Here is a 23,854-nt window from a genome sequence, read left to right on the forward strand (position 1 = left end):
AACATCCGTTCCTGATTAAAACGCTTCAAAGTATAGGGATAGAGGGAACATTCCTGAACCTCATCAAATCTATCTATGAAAGACCCACAGCAAATATCATCCTCAATGGGAAAAAGCTTGCAGCCTTCCCGTTGAGATCAGGAACAAGACAAGGATGCCCACTTTCACCACTCTTGTTCAACATAGTATTAGAAGTCCTAGCAACAGCAATCAGACAACAGAGAGAAATAAAAGGTATCCAAATTGGTAATGAAGAAGTCAAACTCTCTCTCTTCGCAGATGACATGATTCTTTATATGGAAAACCCAAAAGACTCCACCCCCAAACTACTAGAACTCATACAGCAATTCAGCAGCGTGGCAGGATACAAAGTCAATGTGCAGAAATCAGTGGCTTTCTTATACACTAACAAGGAAAATACAGAAAGGGAAATTAGAGAATCGATTCCATTTACTATAGCACCAAGAACCATAAGATACCTGGGAATAAACCTAACTAAAGAGGTAAAGGATCTATACTTGAGGAACTATAGAACACTCATGAAAGAAATTGAAGAAGACACAAAAAGATGGAAGACCATTCCATGCTCTTGGATCGGAAGAATAAACATCGTTAAAATGTCTATACTGCCTAGAGCAATCTATACTTTTAATGCCATTCCGATCAAAATTCCACCGGCATTCTTCAAAGAGCTGGAGCAAATAATCCAAAAATTTGTATGGAATCAGAAGAGACCCCGAATCGCTAAGGAAACGTTGAAAAACAAAAATAAAGCTGGCGGCATCACCTTACCTGATTTCAAGCTTTATTACAAAGCTGTGATCACCAAGACAGCATGGTACTGGCATAAAAACAGACACATAGACCAGTGGAACAGAGTAGAGAGCCCTGATATGGACCCTCAACTCTATGGTCAATTAATCTTCGACAAAACAGGAAAAAATATACAGTGGAAAAAAGACAGTCTCTTCAATAAATGGTGCTGGGAAAACTGGACAGCTATATGTAGAAGAATGAAACTCGACCATTCTCTTACACCGTACACAAAGATCAACTCAAAATGGATAAAAGACCTCAACGTGAGACAGGAATCTATCAGAATCTTAGAGGAGAACATAGGCAGTAATCTCTTCGATATCAGCCACAGCAACTTCTTTCAAGATACGTCTCCAAAGGCAAAGGAAACAAAAGCGAAAATAGACTTCTGGGACTTCATCAAAATCAAAAGCTTCTGCACAGCAAAGGAAACAGTCAAAAAAACAAAGAGGCAACCCACGGAATGGGAGAAGATATTTGCAAATGACAGTACAGACAAAAGGTTGATATCCAGGATCTATAATGAACTCCTCAAACTCAACCCACACGAAACAGACAAACACATCAAAAAATGGGCAGAAGATATGAACAGACACTTCTCCAATCAAGAAATACAAATGGCTATCAGACACATGAAAAAATGCTCATCATCATTAGCCCTCAGGGAGATTCAAATTAAAACCACATTGAGATATCACCTTACACCAGTTAGAATAGCCAAAATTAACAAAACAGGAAACAACATGTGTTGGAGAGGATGTGGAGAAAGGGGAACCCTCTTACACTGTTGGTGGGAATGCAAGTTGGTGCAGCCTCTTTGGAGAACAGTGTGGAGATTCCTCAAGAAATTAAAAATAGAGCTTCCCTACGACCCTGCAATTGCACTCCTGGGTATTTACCCCAAAGATACAGATGTCGTGAAAAGAAGGGCCATCTGTACCCCAATGTTTATAGCAGCAATGGCCACAGTCGCCAAACTATGGAAAGAACCAAGATGCCCTTCAACGGATGAATGGATAAGGAAGATGTGGTCCATATACACTGTGGAGTATTATGCCTCCATCAGAAAGGACGAATATCCAACTTTTGTAGCAACATGGACGGGACTGGAAGAGATTATGCTGAGTGAAATCAGTCAAGCAGAGAGAGTCAATTATCATATGGTTTCACTCATTTGTGGAGCATAACCAATAGCATGGAGGACAAGGGGCGTTAGAGAGTAGTAGGGAATTTGGGTAAATTGGAAGGGGAGGTGAACCATGAGAGACTATGGACTCTGAAAAACAGTCTGAGGGGTTTGAAGTGGCGGGGGGGTGGGAGGTTGGGGTACCAGGTGGTGGGTATTATAGAGGGCACAGCTTGCATGGAGCACTGGGTGTGGTGAAAAAATAATGAATACTGTTTTTCTGAAAATAAATAAATTGGGAAAAAAAAAAAAAAAAAAAAAGAAAAAAGAAAAAAGAAAGCTAAACCTAATCTTCTAAAGTTGCTATGTGGAAAATAATGTAACCCTAACATACCACTTGGTGTAAAAGTGGCTTTTTTTTTTTTTTTCAAAGATTTTTATTTATTTATTTGACAGAGAGCTAGAGATAGAACACAAGTAAACATAGCTGCAGGCAGAGGGAGGGAGAGAAACACGCTCTCTGCTGAGCAGGGAGCCCGATGCAGGGCTCGATCTCAGAACCCTGGAATCATGACCAGAGCCAAAGGCAGCTGCTTAACCAAATGAGCCACCCAGGTTCCCCTCAAAAGTGGCTCTTGATAAATAGTATATACATTCATCTTTTCAATATTTTAAGAAATGCAAAATTTAATCTGATGGCATCAGAGGCAGTTATCAATAGAGCTCTTAACTGGACTCTTCATTAAAGCCCTTTTGATTAGAGTCCATATTGAGAAGCAATTTAAATCTTAATTGTTATAGTCAAATTCCATAGTCAAATTTCTTATAATCATATCTTCACCATTGTGTATTTGCATATTGTCTAATGCTGATGTAATAAAATTAATATAATATTGTTATAGAAATAGATAAATTCCTAGAACAGAGAATCCATAAACATTTTAATTGAGTGGGAAAAGGCTTAAATGCTGGCACAACTGAATACCCATTTGAAGGTAGCTGGCCATCATCTTACACAATACACAAAAATAGATTCCAGTTAGATAAGAGACTTGACTTTAAAAACCCAAACAATAAACATCTTGCAAAAATAAATCTAAAAAACTACAGGTACTATTTAAAGGATGAGGAAATCTTAACTAAAACAGAAATATAGATGCTATAGAAATGGTAAAGGACAGAATAAACAAATCAAGAGAGAAAGAATACATTTGAAAGGAATATGTACAATTCAAAGTACAAACAGATGACTGATATACAGAACATATAAGGAGATACTATAAATTGACGAGGGGATAAGCACTCAACAGAAAAAATGGGCAAAGTCACGAAAGAACAAATCCAAATGGCCAAAAAACAAGATATACCCTCTAAAGGTTTATCTTTATCTCTAAAGGTTTATCTTTAACCTCTAACGGTTAAAGAAATGCAGTTTGAATCAATAACATGATACAATTTTATACCTATCATATAGGCAGAAATTTAAAAATCTTAAGAAAAGGTACTGTTGGCAGGGAAAGGGCGATCTCTACATTGGTGGTGGAAATGTGAATTATATTGCAGACTTTTTGGGAAGTGATCTAAGAGAACCTGTTAAAATAAAAAAAATTTTTTTTCTCCAGCAATTCCTTATTTAAAAGCATTAAAATATAATTGTATATAAGTACATGGTTATATATGTATGTCTGTATGTTATTTGTTATTCATAGAGATACAAAACTGTTAACTTAGTAAATGTATATTAATAGGAGAAATGACTGAATGCATCTATACTAGGGAATATTAAATTTTCATCAAAAGATACTGAAGTAGAGCTATACCAATTGACTTAGAGATTTTTATGAGTTTGAGTAATAAAAGATGGAGTAAAGCATGTAAGATTCTCTATTTGCAAAACAAAATAATGCCTCTTTAAACCTCTACAAATGTTTGTGTATACATATTCATCTAAATGTATTTTATTATTATTATAAAAGCATGGAGAAAAATATAGATGAACACCTACAAGGTATATAGGGGGTAGAGATAAAGAAAAGAGGAAGCATAGAGACAATGAAGGAAAAGAGAAGGAACATATCACTAAAAAATAAATAATATATATGAATGTATACTTATGTATTTTTACAAAGTTGTAGATATAAATATAAAAACAAAGTTTAAAGATATACAACATAAATCTTCAAACATAATTTCTAAAACCAATAAACCCACAGCTTATAAATATTCACTGATTTCTTGCTACTTTACTAATACAAGGCTAAGAATGTAGCATCTAACATTTTGCACTTGGCAACATATTTCATATGTTAAAAAAATGTGTTTTCAAAACATGTCTAAAGGAAAAAAAGACCTCTATTTGCTAACTACCCTCATCTTTCCTGCAAATTTCTAGTTTCAATAAACTCTATGTAATTAGTATGCGCCCAGCTATCATCAATTTTGGTGTTATAAACACATCCCTATTCACAGTTCATCTAAGAAACACAAATCTAAGAAATTTTTTTAGCAGCATGATGAATTTTATAGGGAAATTCTTGAGTTAAATAAAAAAATAAAGACTTTTTGCTGGAAGAGTCTTTATTTTTATTTTATTAACATGTAACATATTATTTGTTTCAGGGGTACAGGTCTGTGGTTCATCAGTCTTACACAATACACAGCACTCACTACAACACATACCCTCCCAATGCCCATCACCCAGTCACCCCATCTATCTACTCCCCTCCCCTCCAGCAACCCTCCGTTTGTTTCCTTAGATTAAGAGTCTCTTATGGTTTGTCTCCCTTGGAAGAGTAAGTCTTATTGAAATTTAGTAAGTTTGAGCGCCTGGGTGGCTCAGTGGCTTAAGCCGCTGCCTTTGGCTCAGGTCATGATCTCAGGGTCCTGGGATCGAGCCCCACATCGGGCTCTCTGCTCCGCAGGGAGCCTGCTTCCTCCTCTCTCTCTGCCTGCCTCTCTGCCTACTTGTGATCTCTCTCTGTCAATTAAGGTAGATTGGTTCTTAATAACAAGCCTTACAAAGGCTAGAAACAAAAACTAGCCAACCAACCAAACAACAACAAAAATCAAACAACAAAATCCAAAATAAACAAATCAAAAAAGAAGTAAAACCCATGATGGATACCTTAAGTGTCTAGTGACTGAAGAGAAATGGTTTCCTCTCAAAAGAAAAATGTATTCAACCTGATTGTCAAAGGAATGAGAAATGAGTTAAATATCATTTTAAGGGGGGTTCTTCCATTTAATGCTCTTAGTCAACAAAATGATGCAGAGTTTGGATCCAACAACAAAAACAAAAACAAACCAAAAAACTCTGGCCTAAGTAGCCTACCTTCTCATATATTTGGAAACTTACACTAAATAATTCAACTAATAAGTCAGTTACTTAGATCAAATACTTCCTGTCAAACATTGCAAAAGTGTTTATTATGCTAAGACACATTTGCTGAATAGTGATTTGGGATCTTTGACCATGAACCTGAGGATAATTCTTTAGGTCTTGATTAACACTTGTACCTCTATGGTTTTGAAAACAGTGGAAAAGAGTTCAAACTGAGCAAAGTCACAACATCTTAATAACTCATTACCTTCTTTTTCTAGCAGGCACAGAGAATTTCTCCTTGGAAATGCTCAGACAATAGCGCAGTAGATATTAATGAATGTAACTTGGAAGAGGATAGGAGGAAGTTTTAATCAGTTTTGAGCACTATACTTAAAATACAGAATGATAAAAATACAGATGATGTCAGAAAAGTTATCAAAATAGTAAGGAGATTTGAAATGTCATTAATATAAAAAGTGGCAGAAAAATGAGAAAACAAGAACTCAGAAAAACTAGGTTCTATATCTTTAGTCATATGTCAATACATTAGTATTTCCCTCACATTACTGACCTCTAAGTCTCCACCTGTAAAACGAACTATCTGCCCTACCTCACAGCACAGTTGCGGGAATTAAATCCAGACTGGTGCAGGAATGTGCTCCTAATATTAAGCAGACTATTTAGAACTATGTGCTAAACTAAGCTCTTGATAAAACTCCTTTCACTTCTATCTGCTTCTTCCAATATAGTTCCCATTCCTTCAACCTCCTGGGCTTCCAAACCTTGGAGCTAACAATTTCCCCTTCTTCTTATATCCTGTATGAAATCCAGTAGGAAATCTTGTCTCTAACTTCAAAATACATAAGAATTCCATTTTGTTACTTTTATCACTGTGATCCAAGCCATCATCATTTCTTGTCTGGATTCCTCAAACAACTCCCAGCTGATTGGTCTCCTCGTTTCAAGTCCTTGTTTCAGTCTGTTCTTAACCTCACAGCCAGACTTCTTAGAACATGTATTAAATCATGTCAGTCCTCTGCTCAACCTTCCTAGGACTTGCCATTCCAGAGTAAAAGCCCAGTTCTTACAGTACAAGGCTCTAAGTGATTTATGCCTTCCATCCTCACCCCATTCATCATCCATCTGACCTCATTTTAATACTCTCCAGCCTCCTGCTGTTCCTCAAAAACATAAAGCTTTCGGGATGCCTGGGTGGCTCAGCTGGTTAAGTGTGCCTTCACCTCAGTTCATAATCCCAGAACCCTGGGATGACATGCTCCCAGGGTCCTGGGATCGAGTCCCATATCAGGCTCCTTGCTCAGCCAGAGGCCTGCTTCTCCTTCTACCTTCCACTGCCCCTGCTTGTGCACACACACTCTCTCTCTGACAAATAAATAAAATCAACAACAACAACACAAAAAGCTTTCATCTGTTGCCTCTACTGAAACCCACTCCCTCACCAGTCTTGTTACTCTCTAACCTCCTGCAGGTCTTTTCTCAAATGTCTTTTCATTACTGAGGTCTTCTCTGTCCCTGCAGCAGGCCTGCCACACACCTATCTCTCTATTCCCCATCCCTCTTCCTTGTGACTTTTTACTGCAGCATTTATCACTGCTCATCCTATTGACTCTTTCTACATGGGCAAAATTCTTTTATTTAAAAAATTTTTTTTGAGGTTTATTTGAGAGACAGACAGAGAAGGTAAAGGAAGAGGGAGAGAAAGTCTCAAAAAGACACCATGCTCAGTCCATGTGGAGCCCTACATAGGAGCTCGATCTCACGATTCCGAGATCACGACCTGAGCTGAAATCAAGAGTCAGACCTATTGCGCCACCAAGGCGCCCCATATGTGGGCAAAAATTCTTACTATTTTGTTCACTACTGAATTCCCAGTGCCTGGGACAACATCTGGTGCTAAATAAACAGTGAATGAGTGAATGAATGAATGAATGAAAGAATGAATGAATGAATGGAAAAGCTCTCACTGTGGACAGATCTGGGACTAAAACTCAGCTTCTGCAATTTACTATTTTGCTTAAAGTCCTTTTGTAAAATGGGAATAACAGTAATACTACATCTCATGAACTGTTAGTGAGGAGTAATGATATTAAAGCATATAAAATGACAAGAATGGTACTTAGAATATAAAGAACTTGTAAAGAACTGCGCAAAAACATAGTATTCTCAAGATCTAAAATTTACTATCCTAATATACATAAGATACAAAGAGGGGAGTTTTGGAGAAAGGAAGAAGTCCTACAATGCATACGTGGGCCAGGTGAAACAACTAAAGGAAAAGGTCAAAGAAGAACAAATTAATACATAATTTTCTAAGAATTTTATTTCCTTTTCAATTAAAAAAGCCTGCCAGATGAACGGAAACTCTGAAGGTAGGAGTAAGATCATTTATTCATTCACTCACATTTCATCCAGGTTTGTGAATTTAGTATATGCCAAGAATAACGCACATTAAGAATACAGTACTGTGGGTGGGGGTAGGGTTATGGACATTGGGGAGGGTATGTGCTTTTGGGTAAATTGGAAGGGGAGATGAACCATGAGAGACTATGGACTCTGAAAAACAATCTGAGGGGTTTGAAGTGGCGGGGGGGTGGGAGGTTGGGGTACCAGGTGGTGGGTATTATAGAGGGCACAGCTTGCATGGAGCACTGGGTGTGGTGAAAAAATAATGAATACTGTTTTTCTGAAAATAAATAAATTGGGAAAAAAAAACTCAAAAAAAAAAAAAAAGAATACAGTACTGTGGGAACAGTTCAATTTAAAAGGGATTACCTTAACTAGAAATTATGTGGTATCTAACTACTATATTTTACCTCATATTGCTTACATACTTTTATGTATTTCAGGATTTTAAGATGGGTGATTTTTTTTTTAAGTCCCTAATACTGGGGCGCCTGGGTGGCTCAGTAGTGGGTTAAAGCCTCTGCCTTCGGCTCAGGTCAGGATCCCAGGGTCCTGGGATCAAGCCCCACATCGGGCTCTCTGCTCAGCAGGGAGCCTGCTTCCCCCTTCCTCTCTCTCTGCCTACTTGTGATCTCTGTCAAATAAATAAATAAAATCTTTAAAAAAAAAAGTCCCTAATACTATATTAGACAATTGGTAACTTAAATGATTGGTGATTCTAATATAAAACTATCGAGAAACTAGGATGGTGTCACCAGAGTACCATATGAGCTCAAGTTATAGACCAGGCTTTTGTTTTTCAAAATATTTTTCCTAAAAGGGGAGCAAGTCATAGAACTGACTGCTTATGAAGTATGTCATATTACTTAGCTTCTCTAAATTTCTTTATTTTGAACACTAAAGTACTGCTTGAAAAAAATGTACATAAGCTAGAAGCCACCTCTTCAGGAGTAATTTTCCCTCCTTATAGAGAATCAGTTATAAAGAAGCAAAAAAGTAAATGTAGTTGTTTATATTTAATTCTGGGGTACTGTATCACAATTTTAAGTGTTTGATGCTTTTGTAAAGAAGGATTTAAAAAATCACTTTAAAAAAGTAATTCAAAACTTCCAATTCTAACAAAATGGGGTAAAAGTACTTTTTCATACTCCTCCCCCTAACAAAATAGAAAAGCCCTAAACATTATGTATAAAACAAACACAGGAAGACTGATTTTTGAAGAGAAGACAGGCCAGCTAGGTATGGCGGACACGACGAACACCGAGGTGGTGAGCGCCCTCAGTTTCCTTGCATAGTAAGACAAGCTTAGGTAATAACGGATTTATACTTGAAGCAAATAAGGGACAGAATTGTGGCCAACCTTTTCTTGCCAGCGAAGGCTAACAAGAAGCCTAGACTTCTGCCACTGTGAGGCTGAAAAAAATGCCCCCCAAGCTCCCTACCAGGATGTGGAAAAGACTTTCCTGCTGAGAGATAATAAGGGTCCCCTTCCCCTGTAAAGTCAGGGATGAGGTAGGGCTAACGTAGGCTAATGGGAAAACTAGACTTCATGTCTACCCAGAGGTAATGAGGCATCCCTCCCCTCCCTGCCATGGTGGCTTCAGAGAAAGCCTTGAGGAGAGTCAGTGCTTTCACAACTGCCCAGGAGTAAAGAGACCAACCCTCTACAGCATCCGCAGAGGCCCGGCAGGGAACTGTAAGTGGGCATTCTTGCCTATCCCAGCGAGGGGAGGTCAGTTGAGTGTTATCAGTGTGGCCTATTTGCAGCGAGAACACCCACACTTGCCCAGCCCTAAGAAGATTCACAAGCACTCTCTCCCTCAGCTGTAAAACAGGCCATGGACTTCCTGAGTGTAACAGTGTAATAGGGCAGCAACTTTCCCCCTTTTCAGTTCAGCTAGAGCATTGTCAGAGAACATTAGCTAAGATAGAGTATATTCAGAGTATTATAATACCCCAATATTAAATAATATTCAGAGTATTATAATACCCCAAATGCCCAAGTTTTGTTTTTTTTTTTAAGATTTTATTTATTTGTGTGAGAGAGAGAACATGAGCATAAGGGGGTGGGGAAAGTCAGAGGGAGAGGGGGACATAGGCTCCCACTGAGCAGGAAAGCCCCACATTGACTCCGACTCAGGGCTCAATCTCAGGACACCTGGGAAATCCCTCATCACACCAAGAACAGAGAACACCTCAATTTGGATGAAAAAGAAAATCAACAAGATGAAAAAGAGATCCAAAGTATCTGACTAGGATTTTATGGTAGCCATATAAAAATGGTTTGATAGTAATGAACATTCTCAAAATAAATGAAGAAACTAAAAATCAATAGCAAAGACACAGAAGACATACAGAAAAACCAAATGGAAATATCAGAACTGAAAATGCGGTAACTAAAATTAAAAATTTAATGACTGAGAACTCAGCAGAAAAATGGAACAGAGAAAGTAATCAGTTAACTTGAAGAAAGAATGATAGAAATTGTCTAATCTGAAAAACAGAGGGGGGAAAAAAGAATAGAGTCTTGGGGACTATAACAATACTTCATTAAACAACAGCAGAATACACATTCTCTTCAAATGCCCATGAGATATATACTAAGCTAGAACCTATCTTGGAGCATGAAACACCTCAACAAATTTAAATGAATTGAGATGATACAGAATGGGTTTTCTGACAAAAATGGAATCAAACCAAAATTCAGTTAATACTCAGAAAATACCCAAATACTCAGAAAATAAACAGCTTAATATTTAAATACTTAAGCAATCCAGGTTATCAAAGAGGATGTCTCAAGGGAAAAAAATACTAAACTGAATCAAATGAATATGTACTGTATCAAAATAAGTGGGACACACCCAAAACAGTGCTGAGAGGAATTTAAAGCACTAAAAGCTTACTTTAGGAAAGATGAAAAGCCTCAAGACCTTAATCTAGGCTTCCACATCAAAATCAAACAAAATCAAAACAAGCACAAGAGGGGCGCCTGAGTGGCTCAGTGGGTTAAGCCTCTGCCTTCGGCTCAGGTCCTGATCCCAGGGTCCTGGGATAGAGCCCTGCATCAGGCTCCCTGCTCAGCAGGGAGCCTACTCCCCCCCCCCCCTGCCTGCCTACTTGTGATCTCTCTCTCTCTGTGTCAAATAAATAAATAAATAATCTTAAAAAGAAAAAAACAAGCACAAAAAGGCAGAAGGAGTAATAAAAATAAGAGCAGAAATAAATGAAATAGAAAACAAAAGCAATAGATTAAAAAAATCAATGAAACTAAGAATAAGCTGTTTGAAAAGATCAATAAAATTGACAAACATCTGGCAAAACTGAGAAAGAAAAAAAAAAAGAGAGAAGTTACCAGTATTCGCACTGAAACAGGAGAAATCACTACAAGACATGCAGACATCAAAAGGATAAATTAGGATTAGAAACTATATACACATAAATTTGACAATTTAGATGGAATACAAACTACCCCAACTCACCCATAAAACAGATACATAAAAGAAATATTTGAGTAAACTCTGTAAAAACAAAGGGATTTAATTCATAATTTTAAAACTCCTAAAATAGAAATATCCAGTCTTAAATGGTCCCACCAGAGAATTCTATCAAATGTTTACAGAATTAACACCAATTCAACACAGTCTCTTTCAGAAAATAGAAGGGAGAATGCTTCCTAATCCCTTATATGATGTTAATACTACTGTAATACCAAAATCATACAAAGACAGTACAAAAAGGAAAAACTAGAGACCAATATCTCTCATATAGGTACAAAAATCTTTAGCAGAATATCAGCAAATAGAATTTAGCAATATAGAAAAAGAATTACACACTATGGCTAACTGATACTTACTGCAGGGATGTAAATCTAGTTTAATACTCAAAATTCAATCAATATAATCCACCAAATTAATAAGCAAAGAAATATCACATGATATTAACTGATACAAAAAATTAACAAAATTCAACACCTAGCATGATAAAAAACTTAGAAAACTAGGAACAGAGTGAGATTTCCTCAGTTTCATATAGAGCATCTAAAACCCTATAGTTTACGTACTTCATGGTAAAGTGCTAAATGCTTTCTACCCAAGGTTGGAAACAAAGGAAGCATGTCCTCTCTCACCACGCTCGGTAACATAGTTCTGGAAGATATAGCTAGCAAAATAAGAAATGAAAAGGTAATAAAATGCATATAGGTTGAAAAGGAAGAGAAAAAAACTATCCCTATTGTCATATGACATGATTATCCACATAGAAAATTCAAGGAATCTCATAAAAACTCTTGTATTTAACAAGTAAATCTAGCAAGATTGCAAGATACATACCTACATATAAAAACCAACTGCATTTCTTTATTTGCAGTGAACATATGGAAATTGAAATTAAAAACCCAATACCATGTATAATCACTCAAAAAGAGAAATACTTAGATATAAATCTAACAAGATATGTACAGGATCTGTATGCTAAAAACCACAGAACACCAAAGAAAGAGATCAAAGAAAATATAAACAGATGAAGAGCAGACTGTGTTCATAGATTAAAGAACTCCATTAGTAAATATTAATTCTCTCCAAACTGACATACAAGTTTAACATAATTCCTATCAAAATTTCAACAAGATTTTTGGTTAAAGCAAAGGAACTAGAAGAGCTAAAACATGTTGAAAAGGATAGGAAAGTGGAAAGAATCACTCTACCTGACTTTAAGACTTACTGTAGAGCCACAATAATCAAGACTGTCATATTGGCAGAAGAGGAGAAATGTAGATGAATGGTACAGAATGGAGAACTTAGAAAGAACCCCATGCAAGCAAGGGCAAGTGATTTTTGACAAAAGGTGCAAAAGGAATTCACTTTTTGAAGAATGGTTTAAAAAAACAGTTGGCAAAACTGGCTATACATCCATAAACAAAAAACTAAACTTGAACCTAAACCTCACACCTTATAGAAAATTAGATCAAAATGGATCATAGATTTAAATGTAAAGTATAAAATTATAAACTTTTTAGAAGAAAATAAGGGTGAAAATACTTAGAATAGGGCTTGGGAAGAGTTTTTTAAAATAACATAAAAAGCATCATCTAAAAAATAGCAACAATAAATTGGACTTCATCATAGAAGTTTTTGTTCTGTAAATGACTATTAAGAAGATGAAAAGCTACAGATTGGAAGAAAATATTTGTAAACCACATATCTGAAAAAGAAATCATATCTAGATTATATAAAGGACTCTCAAACTCAACAGTTAAAAAAAAAATCCAATTCAAAAATAGGCCAAAGGCATAAACTGTAGAGGACACACAGATGGCAAGTCAGCACACGAGTGTTTCAACATCACTGGCCATTAAGGAAATGCAAATTAAGATCATGATGAGCTCTCTCACAAATGTATTAGAATGTATTAGAAAATAAAAAACACTGAGAATCCCAAGTGCTGATAAAAGGTACAGAGACTAGATCTCTCAGACCTTACTAGTAGAAATGTAAAAAGTTATATGGGCACTCTGGAAAATAATCTGGCAGTTTCTTAAAACTCTAAACATAAACCTGTCCTATGACCCAGCAATTGCCTTCTGGGCATTTATCCCACATAAATAAAGACTAAGTTCACAAAAAAAACTTACACCTGACCATTCAGCAGCTTTATTTGTAACAGTCAAAACTGTAAACAACCAACTATAATTGGTGAATGGTCAAACAAATTATGATAAAACCATACACAGAATAAATAGGAACGAACTATTGATACATGGAACAACTGAGTGAAAAAAAGCCAATCTCAAAGGTTGAATAGTGTATGATTCTCAAAATCATATTCTTTAAATCGTATAGGCAAAATGACAAAATTAGATAGATGAAAAATAAATTAGTAGTTGCCAGATATTAGGGATAATGGGAGAACAGGAGGATATGGGTACGATCATAAAGGGGTAGTGACAGAATGGGATAGTGGTAATGGTAACATAAATACACACTTGTGATAAGGTAGAGAATTATATATACATTTTGTATTAATGTCAAGTTCTTGGTTTTCAGGAAGACACATAGGACCCTCTCTATGCTATTTTTGTAACTTCCTATGAATCTATAATTATTTCAAAGTAAAAATTTAAATAAAATAATAATTCAACAAACGATGCTGGGAACACTAGATAACCACATACAAAATAATGAATTGGACCCTTACCCACTATGAAATAAAGTCCAAATGGATCAAAGATCTAAATGTAAGACCTTAAACTATAAAACTCTTTGAAAAAAAAAAGGGCAAAAGCTAAATGACACTGGATTTGGCAATGATTTCTTTGATATGACAACAAAGGCACAGACAACAAAAGGGAAAACCGACAACTTAGACTAAAGGAAAATTTAAAAATTCTGTGCATCAAAAGACAATGTCAACTGAGAAAAAAGGCAACCCACAAAATGGGAGAAAATATTTGTAAATCATATATTTGATAAGGGCTAATATCCAGAATATATAGAGAACTCCTAAAACTTAACAAAAAAATAATCCAATTAAAAACTGAGTACAGGAGCTGAATAGACACTTCTCCAAAGGAACACCCATTAGCATGGCTACAATTAAAAAAAAAACACGGAAAATTAGTGTTGGCAAAGATGTGAGGAAACTGGAACCATTTTGCGCTGTTGGTGGGAACGTAAAATGATACAGCTGTTATGGAAAACAGTATGTTGCTTTCTCAAAAAATTAAAAATAGAATTGGGGTGCCTGGGTTGCTCAGTCGGTTAAGTATCTGACTCTTGAACTCAGCGCATGTCTATCTCAGGGTTGTGAGCTTGAGCCCCATGTTGGGCTCCACACTGGTCATGGAGCCTACTTAAAAAATATTAAAAACAGAATTACAGTAAGATCCAGTAATTCCACCTCTGTGTATAGACCAAAAGAACTGAAAGCAGGGACTCAAACCGTCCTGTGTATACCCATGTTCATAGCAGAATTATTCACAATAGCTAAAAAGTAAAAGCAACCCAAGTATCCCTTGAAAGGTATTCAAATGGATAAGCAAAATATGGTATAAGCATACAATGGTATAATATTTAGTCTTAAAAGAGAAGGAAATTCTGACACATGCCATAACATGGATGAACCTTGAGGACATTATGCTAAGTGAAATGAGCTAGTCACAAAAGACAAATATTGTATGATCAGCCTTACATGAGACACTTAGAGTAGTCAGAATCATAGAGACAGAAAGCACAGTGGTGGTTGCCTGGGGCTGGGAGGGAGGCGAGAATGGGGAGTCACTGTTCAATGCGTACAAAGTTTCAGCTTTACAAGACACTGTAATGTGATGGCTGTCCAACATTATGAATATATTTAATACCACTGAACTATATACTTAAAAATGGTCAAGAGGGTAGATTTTGCTATATGTGTTTAACCACAATGAAAAATACTAGAAAAAAAGAAATAATACAGTGGTTTTATTGTAGCAATCATGAAGAAAGAGGAAAAAATCCTAATATGGATGAATAGAGACTTGTGACTTGGGATAAAATTTCCAGTGTCAGCACCCACATGGGGCCATGTTTCATTACATATGGAAATAAAGATGATATACTCTGTTAAATATATTTCCCGAGTACCTATCACATGCCTGGCATTGTTCTAGGCTCTGGGATTATAGCCATAAACAAGACAAACAAAAATACTTGCCTGCATGAAGCTTATAAATGGACATATTATTTTAGAAAAAGTGTAATATTAAATAAGTATAATTTTAGTTCTAAATTAATTAATTAAATAAAATCTTAGTTCAAATTTAATCTAAAGCCATAAATGTTTAGATATTCAATTGGATAAAGAGTTTTTAAAATCATTTCAGTGGGAAACTAAGATCGCATTATACATAAGGATACCTAGGATTATGGTTTGAAATGCTGAAAGAATTGTAAATTTTTATTTAAGCTATATGATTTTAAAAATTCTATTGTTACTGAGCAAAGTACTGAAGCAATAACACTATTCTTTAGACATTCTCTGCCTACACATAAACTCTTGGGAGTAGGACTCCTATCAGGTTTTATATAATATGACTCATAAGGTAGGGTTTCTATTCGGTCATGTTTCTAAATGTACTGGAGCTAGTGACTGGACATGTTTTTTTCATAAGTTATCTCAGTTAGGGGGCGCCTGGGTGGTTCAGTCGTTAAGCGTCTGCCTTTGGCTCAGGTCAGGATCCCAGGTTCCTGGGATCCAGCCCTGCATGGGGAGCCCTGCTTCTCCCTCCCACTCCTCCTGGTTGGGTTCCCTCTCTCGCTGTGTCTTTCTCGGTCAGATAAATAAAATCTTAAAAGAAAAGAAAAAAGTTATTTCAGTATTTTCCCATCCACAAGCACATTATTTTGCCACAGGATAATGATCTAACCTAAATTGGGGCTACCTATGCCCTAATTCCCTTGTCCTTTTCACCACCAACCCCTGAATCAACTTAAAACCATCACTAGCCTCTCTTTTCTTCATGAACTGGGTATTTCCTAAAAACCAGTCTTCCTTCTTTCCAGTGAATGTTTTCCCATCCTGCCACCCCAGAAAGGCATACTCTGTCCTCTACCTTCTCACTGTTCCCTTGGCACCCCTACTGAGGTCCACCATTGGGGTATGCAACAGGGACCAAGAAACGAGAAGAAAAACATAATTAATGTCTGGGACTATTACTTCTGCAGGTGAAAAGAAGTACTTGACGGCAAAGGTTTGATTACCTGATTTTGGTTTTGTTTTAAATGATACAAGGTACAGAGAAAAAGATAAGGGAAATACTGAATTTTACTTCTTCTTCCCCCAATTTTATCTATTCAAAATTTCACCTTTATAACCAATTTCTTTCTTTTGAAAAGATTTTATTTACGTATTTGAGACAGAGAGAAAGTGAGAGAGAGAACCGCCCCCTACCCTACCCTGCACACAAGCTGGGCGGAGGCGCAGATGGAGAGGGGAAAAGAGGCTCCCTGCTGAGAGGGGGCTGGATGTGGGGTTCCATCTCAGGACCCTAAGACCATCACCTGAGCTGAAGGCAGACACTCAACTGACTGACCCATGCAAGTGCCCCTACGACCAGTTTCTTTATAACTCATTTTTTCCTATTCATGATACGGGCTGTTTCATTATAGTACTTAGAATTCATATTTACTGACTTAGAATGAAACTCATATAATTAAAGAATGTATAATATAACAATGAAAAAGTCATATTTATAAATATTAACTTATTTAAACCCAAAGCATAAAATTAATTAAATTTGTAATAAAGAAGTAAGTGCTTCAAATTTTTCCAAATAGATACCGCATTTTTTGCATAGACTCCCAGAACAATGATACTTATTTTTAAGAAATCACCCTTTTTGTATTTCCTCCTCTAATATACCATTTTAAGAAGACCACCACACCTTACTCAGTGTATACTCTGGTACGGCCCTCTGAGGATACTGCACCATCTCAGCGGTGGAGTACATAGACTTGAGGGCAGATTAACAATTAGGTCATGAAAAACAGGCAGCATAAAATAGCTACCACTAATCTGCATGAGATGCATTTACTCAATTAAGCAGATGGAAATGTTATTATGAACTCAGTATTGCAATGATGGTCTTTAAAATTAAGAAGGATGGGGCAAATGAAATGCACACTGGGGGATTTGGGGTCTTTATATATTAATTCTAAAGTATACAATACAGAACACTGTAATGAAGTTAACAAAATTAATTAAAAGATTCTTTGCATGTAAACCCTTAGAGACTACATTAAAAAATACATGACAGTTTCTGACATTATTAATAATGTGACTGTTCTTTAACGTTTTTAATGTTGATACCATCACCTTTCCCTAATATACACTACTTATATAAAAAACATGAGCATTAGAAGTCTTATTACTCATGGCTGGTATGAGTATTATTTTTAATATGCTTTCTGGTATTTACTTTTTCCATTTTGAATTTTAATAACTGATAAATTAGTGATGAATTTTCAAACTTTTTAAAAGATTACTATATATTTTTACTGGTAAACAGTTTTCAGGTATTTACATATTTGAAAATGTTTTTCTTTGCATCATCTTTTTTATTAGGCAATAACAATAAAGTGAGAATTACTAATCTGTTTGAAAATTTCTATCAAATGCTTCAAACAAAAATCTTCGAGTGATTTTGTGAAAATGGTCACAAACTTTAAAAGGAATTTTTACATGTGATAAATGTATTACATTGTGATAAATATTTTATGTCTAACCCTTATTTTCTAAGTTGCAGTATACATACTTAACCCATTATTACAGAATTCTAATACATATGCCAAAATTATAGTAATTAAGTGGTTTGTTACAAAAGCTACACAAAATGATAAACTCTGTCTTTTCTTATAAATGTGATTTCCCCCTCTTTCTAACTTGTCTTAAAAAGCTTAGAAGAATTTAATGTAACAATTATACTTAAAAACAATTACATAAATAGTATACTTAAGAGTTTCACTTATTGATTTACTCAACATACTTAAAACTATCTCAACAATTGCTAGAACATAAGCTTCTGTTTCAATCTTAGATTTAATATAACAATAATACAATCATTTTCCATCCCTCCTCCCCAACCTTCATATGGAATCCTCTATTATCCTAAACTCTTCCCTCTTAACAGAAATCTGCTTTAAAAAATAATGTAGTTGACTTGAATATTATTATTATTATTTATTTATTTGAGAGAGAGAGCGAGCAGGGGGAGGAGCAGAGGAAGAGGGGAAACAGACTCCCCACTGAGTGCGCAGTCCAGCTTGGAGCTCTAACCCAGGACCCTGAGATCATGACCTGAGCTGAAACCAAGAGATGGATGCTGAACTGATTGAGCCACCCAGGCACCCCTGAATATTATTTAGTATTTATAACTGTTGAAACTTTTTGAATTAAATTATGTGCTCCTTGAAGGAGTGTTGTATACAGGATAGATGCTCATTAATATTTATGGAATTACATTAATTCATATATTCATCTAATATAGCCATTTATTATCTGCCAGGACACCATAGTCAATGCTGCAGACATAAAGATGAAAAAGAAACTGCCCTGTTCTAAAGCTGCCCAGACACCTGAGGGATTGATTATAACAGGGAGAAAAATGGGTCCTTGGAGATGTCCACATTCTATTTCTGGAATCTGGCAATATTTTACCTTTTATGCAAAAGAAACTTTGCAGATGTGATTAAGGTTGAGCATCCTGAGATGGGAGATTATCCTGAATTATCCAAATTTGCCAATCTAATCACATGGGTCCTTAAAAACAGAGAAGTCTTCCCAGTTATTGTGAGAGAAAGACGTGACTACAGAAGAAAAGTCAGACATCACCCATGTGCCTTTGAAGATGGAGGAAGAGGGCTATGATCCAAGGAATACGGGGGGCCTCTAGAAGCTGGAAGAAGAACACAGCCCTACTTGGTGAACCTTCATTTTAGCCCAGTGAGACCCATGCTGGACTTCTGACTTACACAACTGTGAGATAATAAATTTCTGTTTAAGCCATTTAATTTGTGGCCATTTGTGAGAGCAGCAATAGAAAACTAATACTGGATCATCTAGCCCAACATGTTTTTTTGACACATAGGAAATGAAAATACTCAAAGGCACACTTTTAGGTAGTGTCAATGTACTCTTCGGATTTGGAGAGAACATGATTTTCTTCTCTCTCCTCATACCATTGTCTGGTGCCAGGGTAAAGGCAGAAAACAAGGACCTTCTAAAGGGAAATAGTTATCATCATTTTTCTATATATTAAGTGTGAACTGGACGCCTACTATTCTAATGCCACAGCTGCTTTCTTCCAGTTTGCTTCGGCTAAATTACAGTTGACTCCTAAATAATGCGGGTTTGGACTGTGTGGGCCCACTTATATGCAGACTGTTTTCAGTATATACTGTACAGCGCTGTAGAAGTATTTTCTGTACCTTATGATTTTCTTAACAACATTTTCTCTTCTCTAGCTTACGTTATTGTAAGAATACAGCATATAATATATAAAACATACAAAATACGTGTTAAATCAATTGAGTTCGCGGTAAGACTCCCAGTCAAGGGTAGGCTATTAGTAGTTTAGTTTGGGCTGCAGGAACAGCTTTTACTGTACACCCTCCTCAAAAGCACTCGGGCAGTTTTATAAAACTACAAAACTTGCTGTGCAAGTGTGTACATTTATAGGTGTGGGGTGACCAGTTATTAATTATTGTTGTGTTGTTTCCTGTGCCCAGATTGGTATCATGACACTGCACAGTTCTTTAGAAAAAAATTTTTTTTTATTTTGAAGATTTTATTTATTTGAGAGAGAGAGAAGAAGCAGGGGGAGGGGGAGGGGCAGACGGAGAGGGAGAGGGAGACTCCACGGGAAGCTTGTCTCTATGGGGCTCAATCCCAGGATTCTGAGATCATGACCTGAGCTGAAGGCAGATGCTTCACCAACTGAGCCACCCAGGCACCCCGATACCATGCTCTTCTTTCTGAACACAGGTAGGTAGAGGGAAAGGAAGTCTGAACCCCAAATACTCACACTGGAATTTTTAAAAGAGTAGAGATTTCACCTCCACAAATTCCGTCAACAAGTATTTACTGTGGACCTCCTACTATATGGCAGGGTCTGTTTAACGTTTTGGATAGACAGAGCAGTGAACGAAACAGTCCCTACCCTTCCAGAACTTACATTCTATTGGGAGAACCAGATGGTAATTAACAAATATATTAATGTCAAGTAGTGTTAAATGCTCTGAATAAAAACAGAGCAAAGTAAAGCTAAGGGTGTATAGATGTGGGGAAGATGTACGTATGGCAAAATCAGACCAGAAGACCAGGGCTGGGGAAATGCCTTCTTCTTCTTCTTCTTCTTTTTTTTTTTTAAAGATTTTATTTATTTGTCAGAGAGAGGGAGAGAGAGCAAGCACAGGTAGACAGAATGGCAGGCAGAGGCAGAGGGAGAAGCAGGCTCCCTGCCGAGCAAGGAGCCCGATGTGGGACTCGATCTCAGGACGCTGGGATCATGACCTGAGCCCAAGGCAGCTGCTTAACCAACTGAGCCACCCAGGTGTCCCGGGAAATGCCTTCTTTTACTGTATATTCAACTTTTCCTAAAATCAGCAAAAACTGCCTTCCATGTTCAAGAGAAGACTTCTTTTCAACATATTGATAATTTAGTCACGGGTTTTCTTGTTTTAACAATATATTCATGAAACAAAGACTTTGAAAGCAAAAATCCTTAATATTTTCAGGTTTCCCATTTACTACTGTTTTATAGCAAACTGAGTGATGAGCTGGGCAGACTTCGTGCTGAATATCAACGACAGTGAAAGCACTGGAGTATTTTAGGACTTTCTGGATTTTGGATACCTCCTACATCTGAGAAACTCTATGACCCTAAGCTGGTTTTATTTCTCCTCTGATACTGAACCATGGGTGGTTCAGTAATTACTAATATAGTATTTTCCACATACAATAAAGAAGTAACTCTATTCAGAGGATGGTAAAGAAAGCACACAACATTTAGTTACTGCTATTTTAAGGGAAAAATCCAAATTTAAAAAATCAGTTTCGTATGATATTGTTAACACAACCAAGACAATGTTTAAAACTCACTTTGAAGTGTTTCAAGTTCAGCTCTAGTCAATGCATCTTCCTTTTTCTTCAATCTTGTTTCTTTATATTTAGCATAAAACTCCCCAGCATCCTTCAGAAAGAAGTTACAAACAAATTAATATGAAAATTGGTTTGCTTTGTCATTATTTTCCACATGATTTCATTTTAAAGCAGTATATTCATTTAACAAGCATCTTCCTTTGCTTGTGTTTTTAAATTTTATGATTAACAGAAGAAACTAAGGAAATGTTTATGATTTTTATCTCTTGGCTTATTTATTAAGGCCAGTAATTGCAGAAGTATAAATTTTTTAAAGATTTCTTTATTTATTTGACAGAGAGAAAGAGAGAGAGTGAAAGAGAGAGCGAGCACACATAGGCAGAGTGGCGTACCGGGGGAGATGCGAGAATCAGGCTCTCGGCCTAGCAGGGAGCCCAACAGGAGGCTCAAGCCAAGGACTCTGGGATCAAGACCTGAGCTGAAGGCAGCTGCTTAAATGACTGAGCCACCCAGGCACCCCCAGAGGTATAAATATAAGTAAAGTCTTTTCTCTCAGTTATGGAAGAGAGGATTCTGCTTCCTGTTTTCCACCACTGTTTATTTTCTCAATATTATGCCACTACATGGACAAAAAGCAGAAAAACACACTTGTTAAACTGAATTATTTGGTACAGTAAATTATATTACTGCTACCAACAAAGTACTAACACTATTTTTATATTAGTCCCTTAACTTTAAAAGATTTTCAAAATTATTATATGCAAATCTGATCATGAAACCTATATGATCATATAGATACAAGTGAAGTTGTCATTCCTCCTTCCTCCACTTCGAGATTAGTTCCTATCATGCAATGTTGGGGATTGAGGACAAATACTTAGTTGTCAAAATAGAGGGCTAAAGTCTCAAGGAGTGGCACCAGGTAAGACTCTACCAGAGTAATGAAAAAAGACTAGGGCCTCAATAATCACAAGCATGGAAATAAACAAGTTGATGCTCTAGCCCTATGAAGATCCTGACATGGAGAAAAACAGAATAGGTCATTTCCACTACCTCTTGATTCAAACTTCATCCATTATATAGCAAGATTCTTGTAGCTGCCGGGCCACATGGTGGTTTTTAAAAATGTCTTCGCCTATGCTTTGCCCTCTAACGAGGGCAAATGCTGCCCTGCCATTATTCTGATGAATTCCTATTCATCCTTGAAAACTCTACCCAAGTATCACCTCCTTTGCAAATTTTTCTGACCTTCCCTGGAAGAGTAATTCTCCAGTGCATACTGCTTTTGTATTTAAGCTCACTTCTAGGATTGCTTGTATCATGCTATATATTCTCTCCTAGAAAATGAGAAATTTGAGAGAGGGGTACTTGTATGACCAGAGCACAGTATCTGGCATAAAGCATGTACACAATATTCATTGAACTGAACTAGATCAAAATATATGAGAAATCTTGTAAAGAAAGAAATGAAAAGGCTTGATGATTGATGTGGAATAAGAAAAAAAGAGGTATCAAGGATAACTCTAGGGAAACATTCCCAGATTTTAAGATCCCCAGGGCAGATAAATCATAGACTCATTTGAGAGAGTTTTATTTTTTAAGGAAATAAAGGAACAAAATCAATTCTTGGCTCTATCTTGATTCAAATGGAAATACATGAACACTTAAACCCTAGAATGGAATTTTCTCTTTTCATCTATGGCTGTCTAGGAGTTACAGCTTCTCTTAGAGTCTATATCTTTTGGAGTTATATCAGAACTCTTCCACTTGACAGTGAATTAGGTAAATAATAGGCATTTCTAAAATCACCGGGTCAATGTAATAAAGATTTAGCTCTTATTCTCCTATTCTCACTTTTATGTTCCTACCTCATTTCTACCACAAGGATTCCATAAGCCTTGGGTCAACGAAGCAATGTTATCATTTGAAGGGTACAGAAAAATCATGCATGCAACATACTTATCCTCCTAACCTTTGTGTTAAGGATTTATGGCCCCTTTACATTCCCTGTACCCCTAAAAACTTAACTCTGCAATACTATTATTTTCCTTAAGTCCTATCAGTCATTTATTGCTTGATGTGAATGAGTGAATGAGCTTATTAGCTTCTTTGCAGGCAGTTTTTAATAGTAGGAAAAAGAAAAGGTTGGGAAGGCGCTGGGCCCTTGAAGGGAGTAGGAAAGGTGGCAGCATGCAAGAAAAAAGGGCACAGAGAAGTTATTCATGAGACGTGAAAGAAGGCAGGTTGAAATCAACCATCACAGTATCATATAGTGAGATAAAATACAGTGATTAAGAGGACAGAATTGGGAGCCAGACTACCTGAATTAAGGTCTCAGCTCTGCCATCTTAAAGCCTATATAATATTCAGCAAGTTACTACACTTAGTTTTGGGTGAATTATCTCCTTCAGGAATGGGGATAATCACAAGGCTATTGTAAAGACCAAAGTGCTGATAGACGGGAAACACTTAGAATAACATCTAACACACAGGCTTTCTATATGTTACCTATTTTGATTATAACTTCAACCTTTTAC

At 36.5% G+C, this 23,854-nt stretch overlaps 1 protein-coding gene across 1 annotated transcript in view; it reads right to left on the bottom strand.

The window, feature by feature from the left end:
- DNAJC1 (DnaJ heat shock protein family (Hsp40) member C1) overlaps positions 1-23,854 on the bottom strand; it is a 228,442-nt gene that overhangs the window by 118,256 nt on the left and 86,332 nt on the right. The window contains exon 7 of the mRNA XM_044228968.1: positions 21,318-21,408. Coding sequence (XP_044084903.1) covers positions 21,318-21,408 — 91 coding nt within the window. The remainder of the gene's footprint in view (positions 1-21,317; positions 21,409-23,854) is intronic.

Source organism: Neovison vison, chromosome 12, assembly GCF_020171115.1.
Source record: "Neovison vison isolate M4711 chromosome 12, ASM_NN_V1, whole genome shotgun sequence".
NCBI classification, from domain to species: Eukaryota; Metazoa; Chordata; class Mammalia; order Carnivora; family Mustelidae; genus Neogale; species Neogale vison.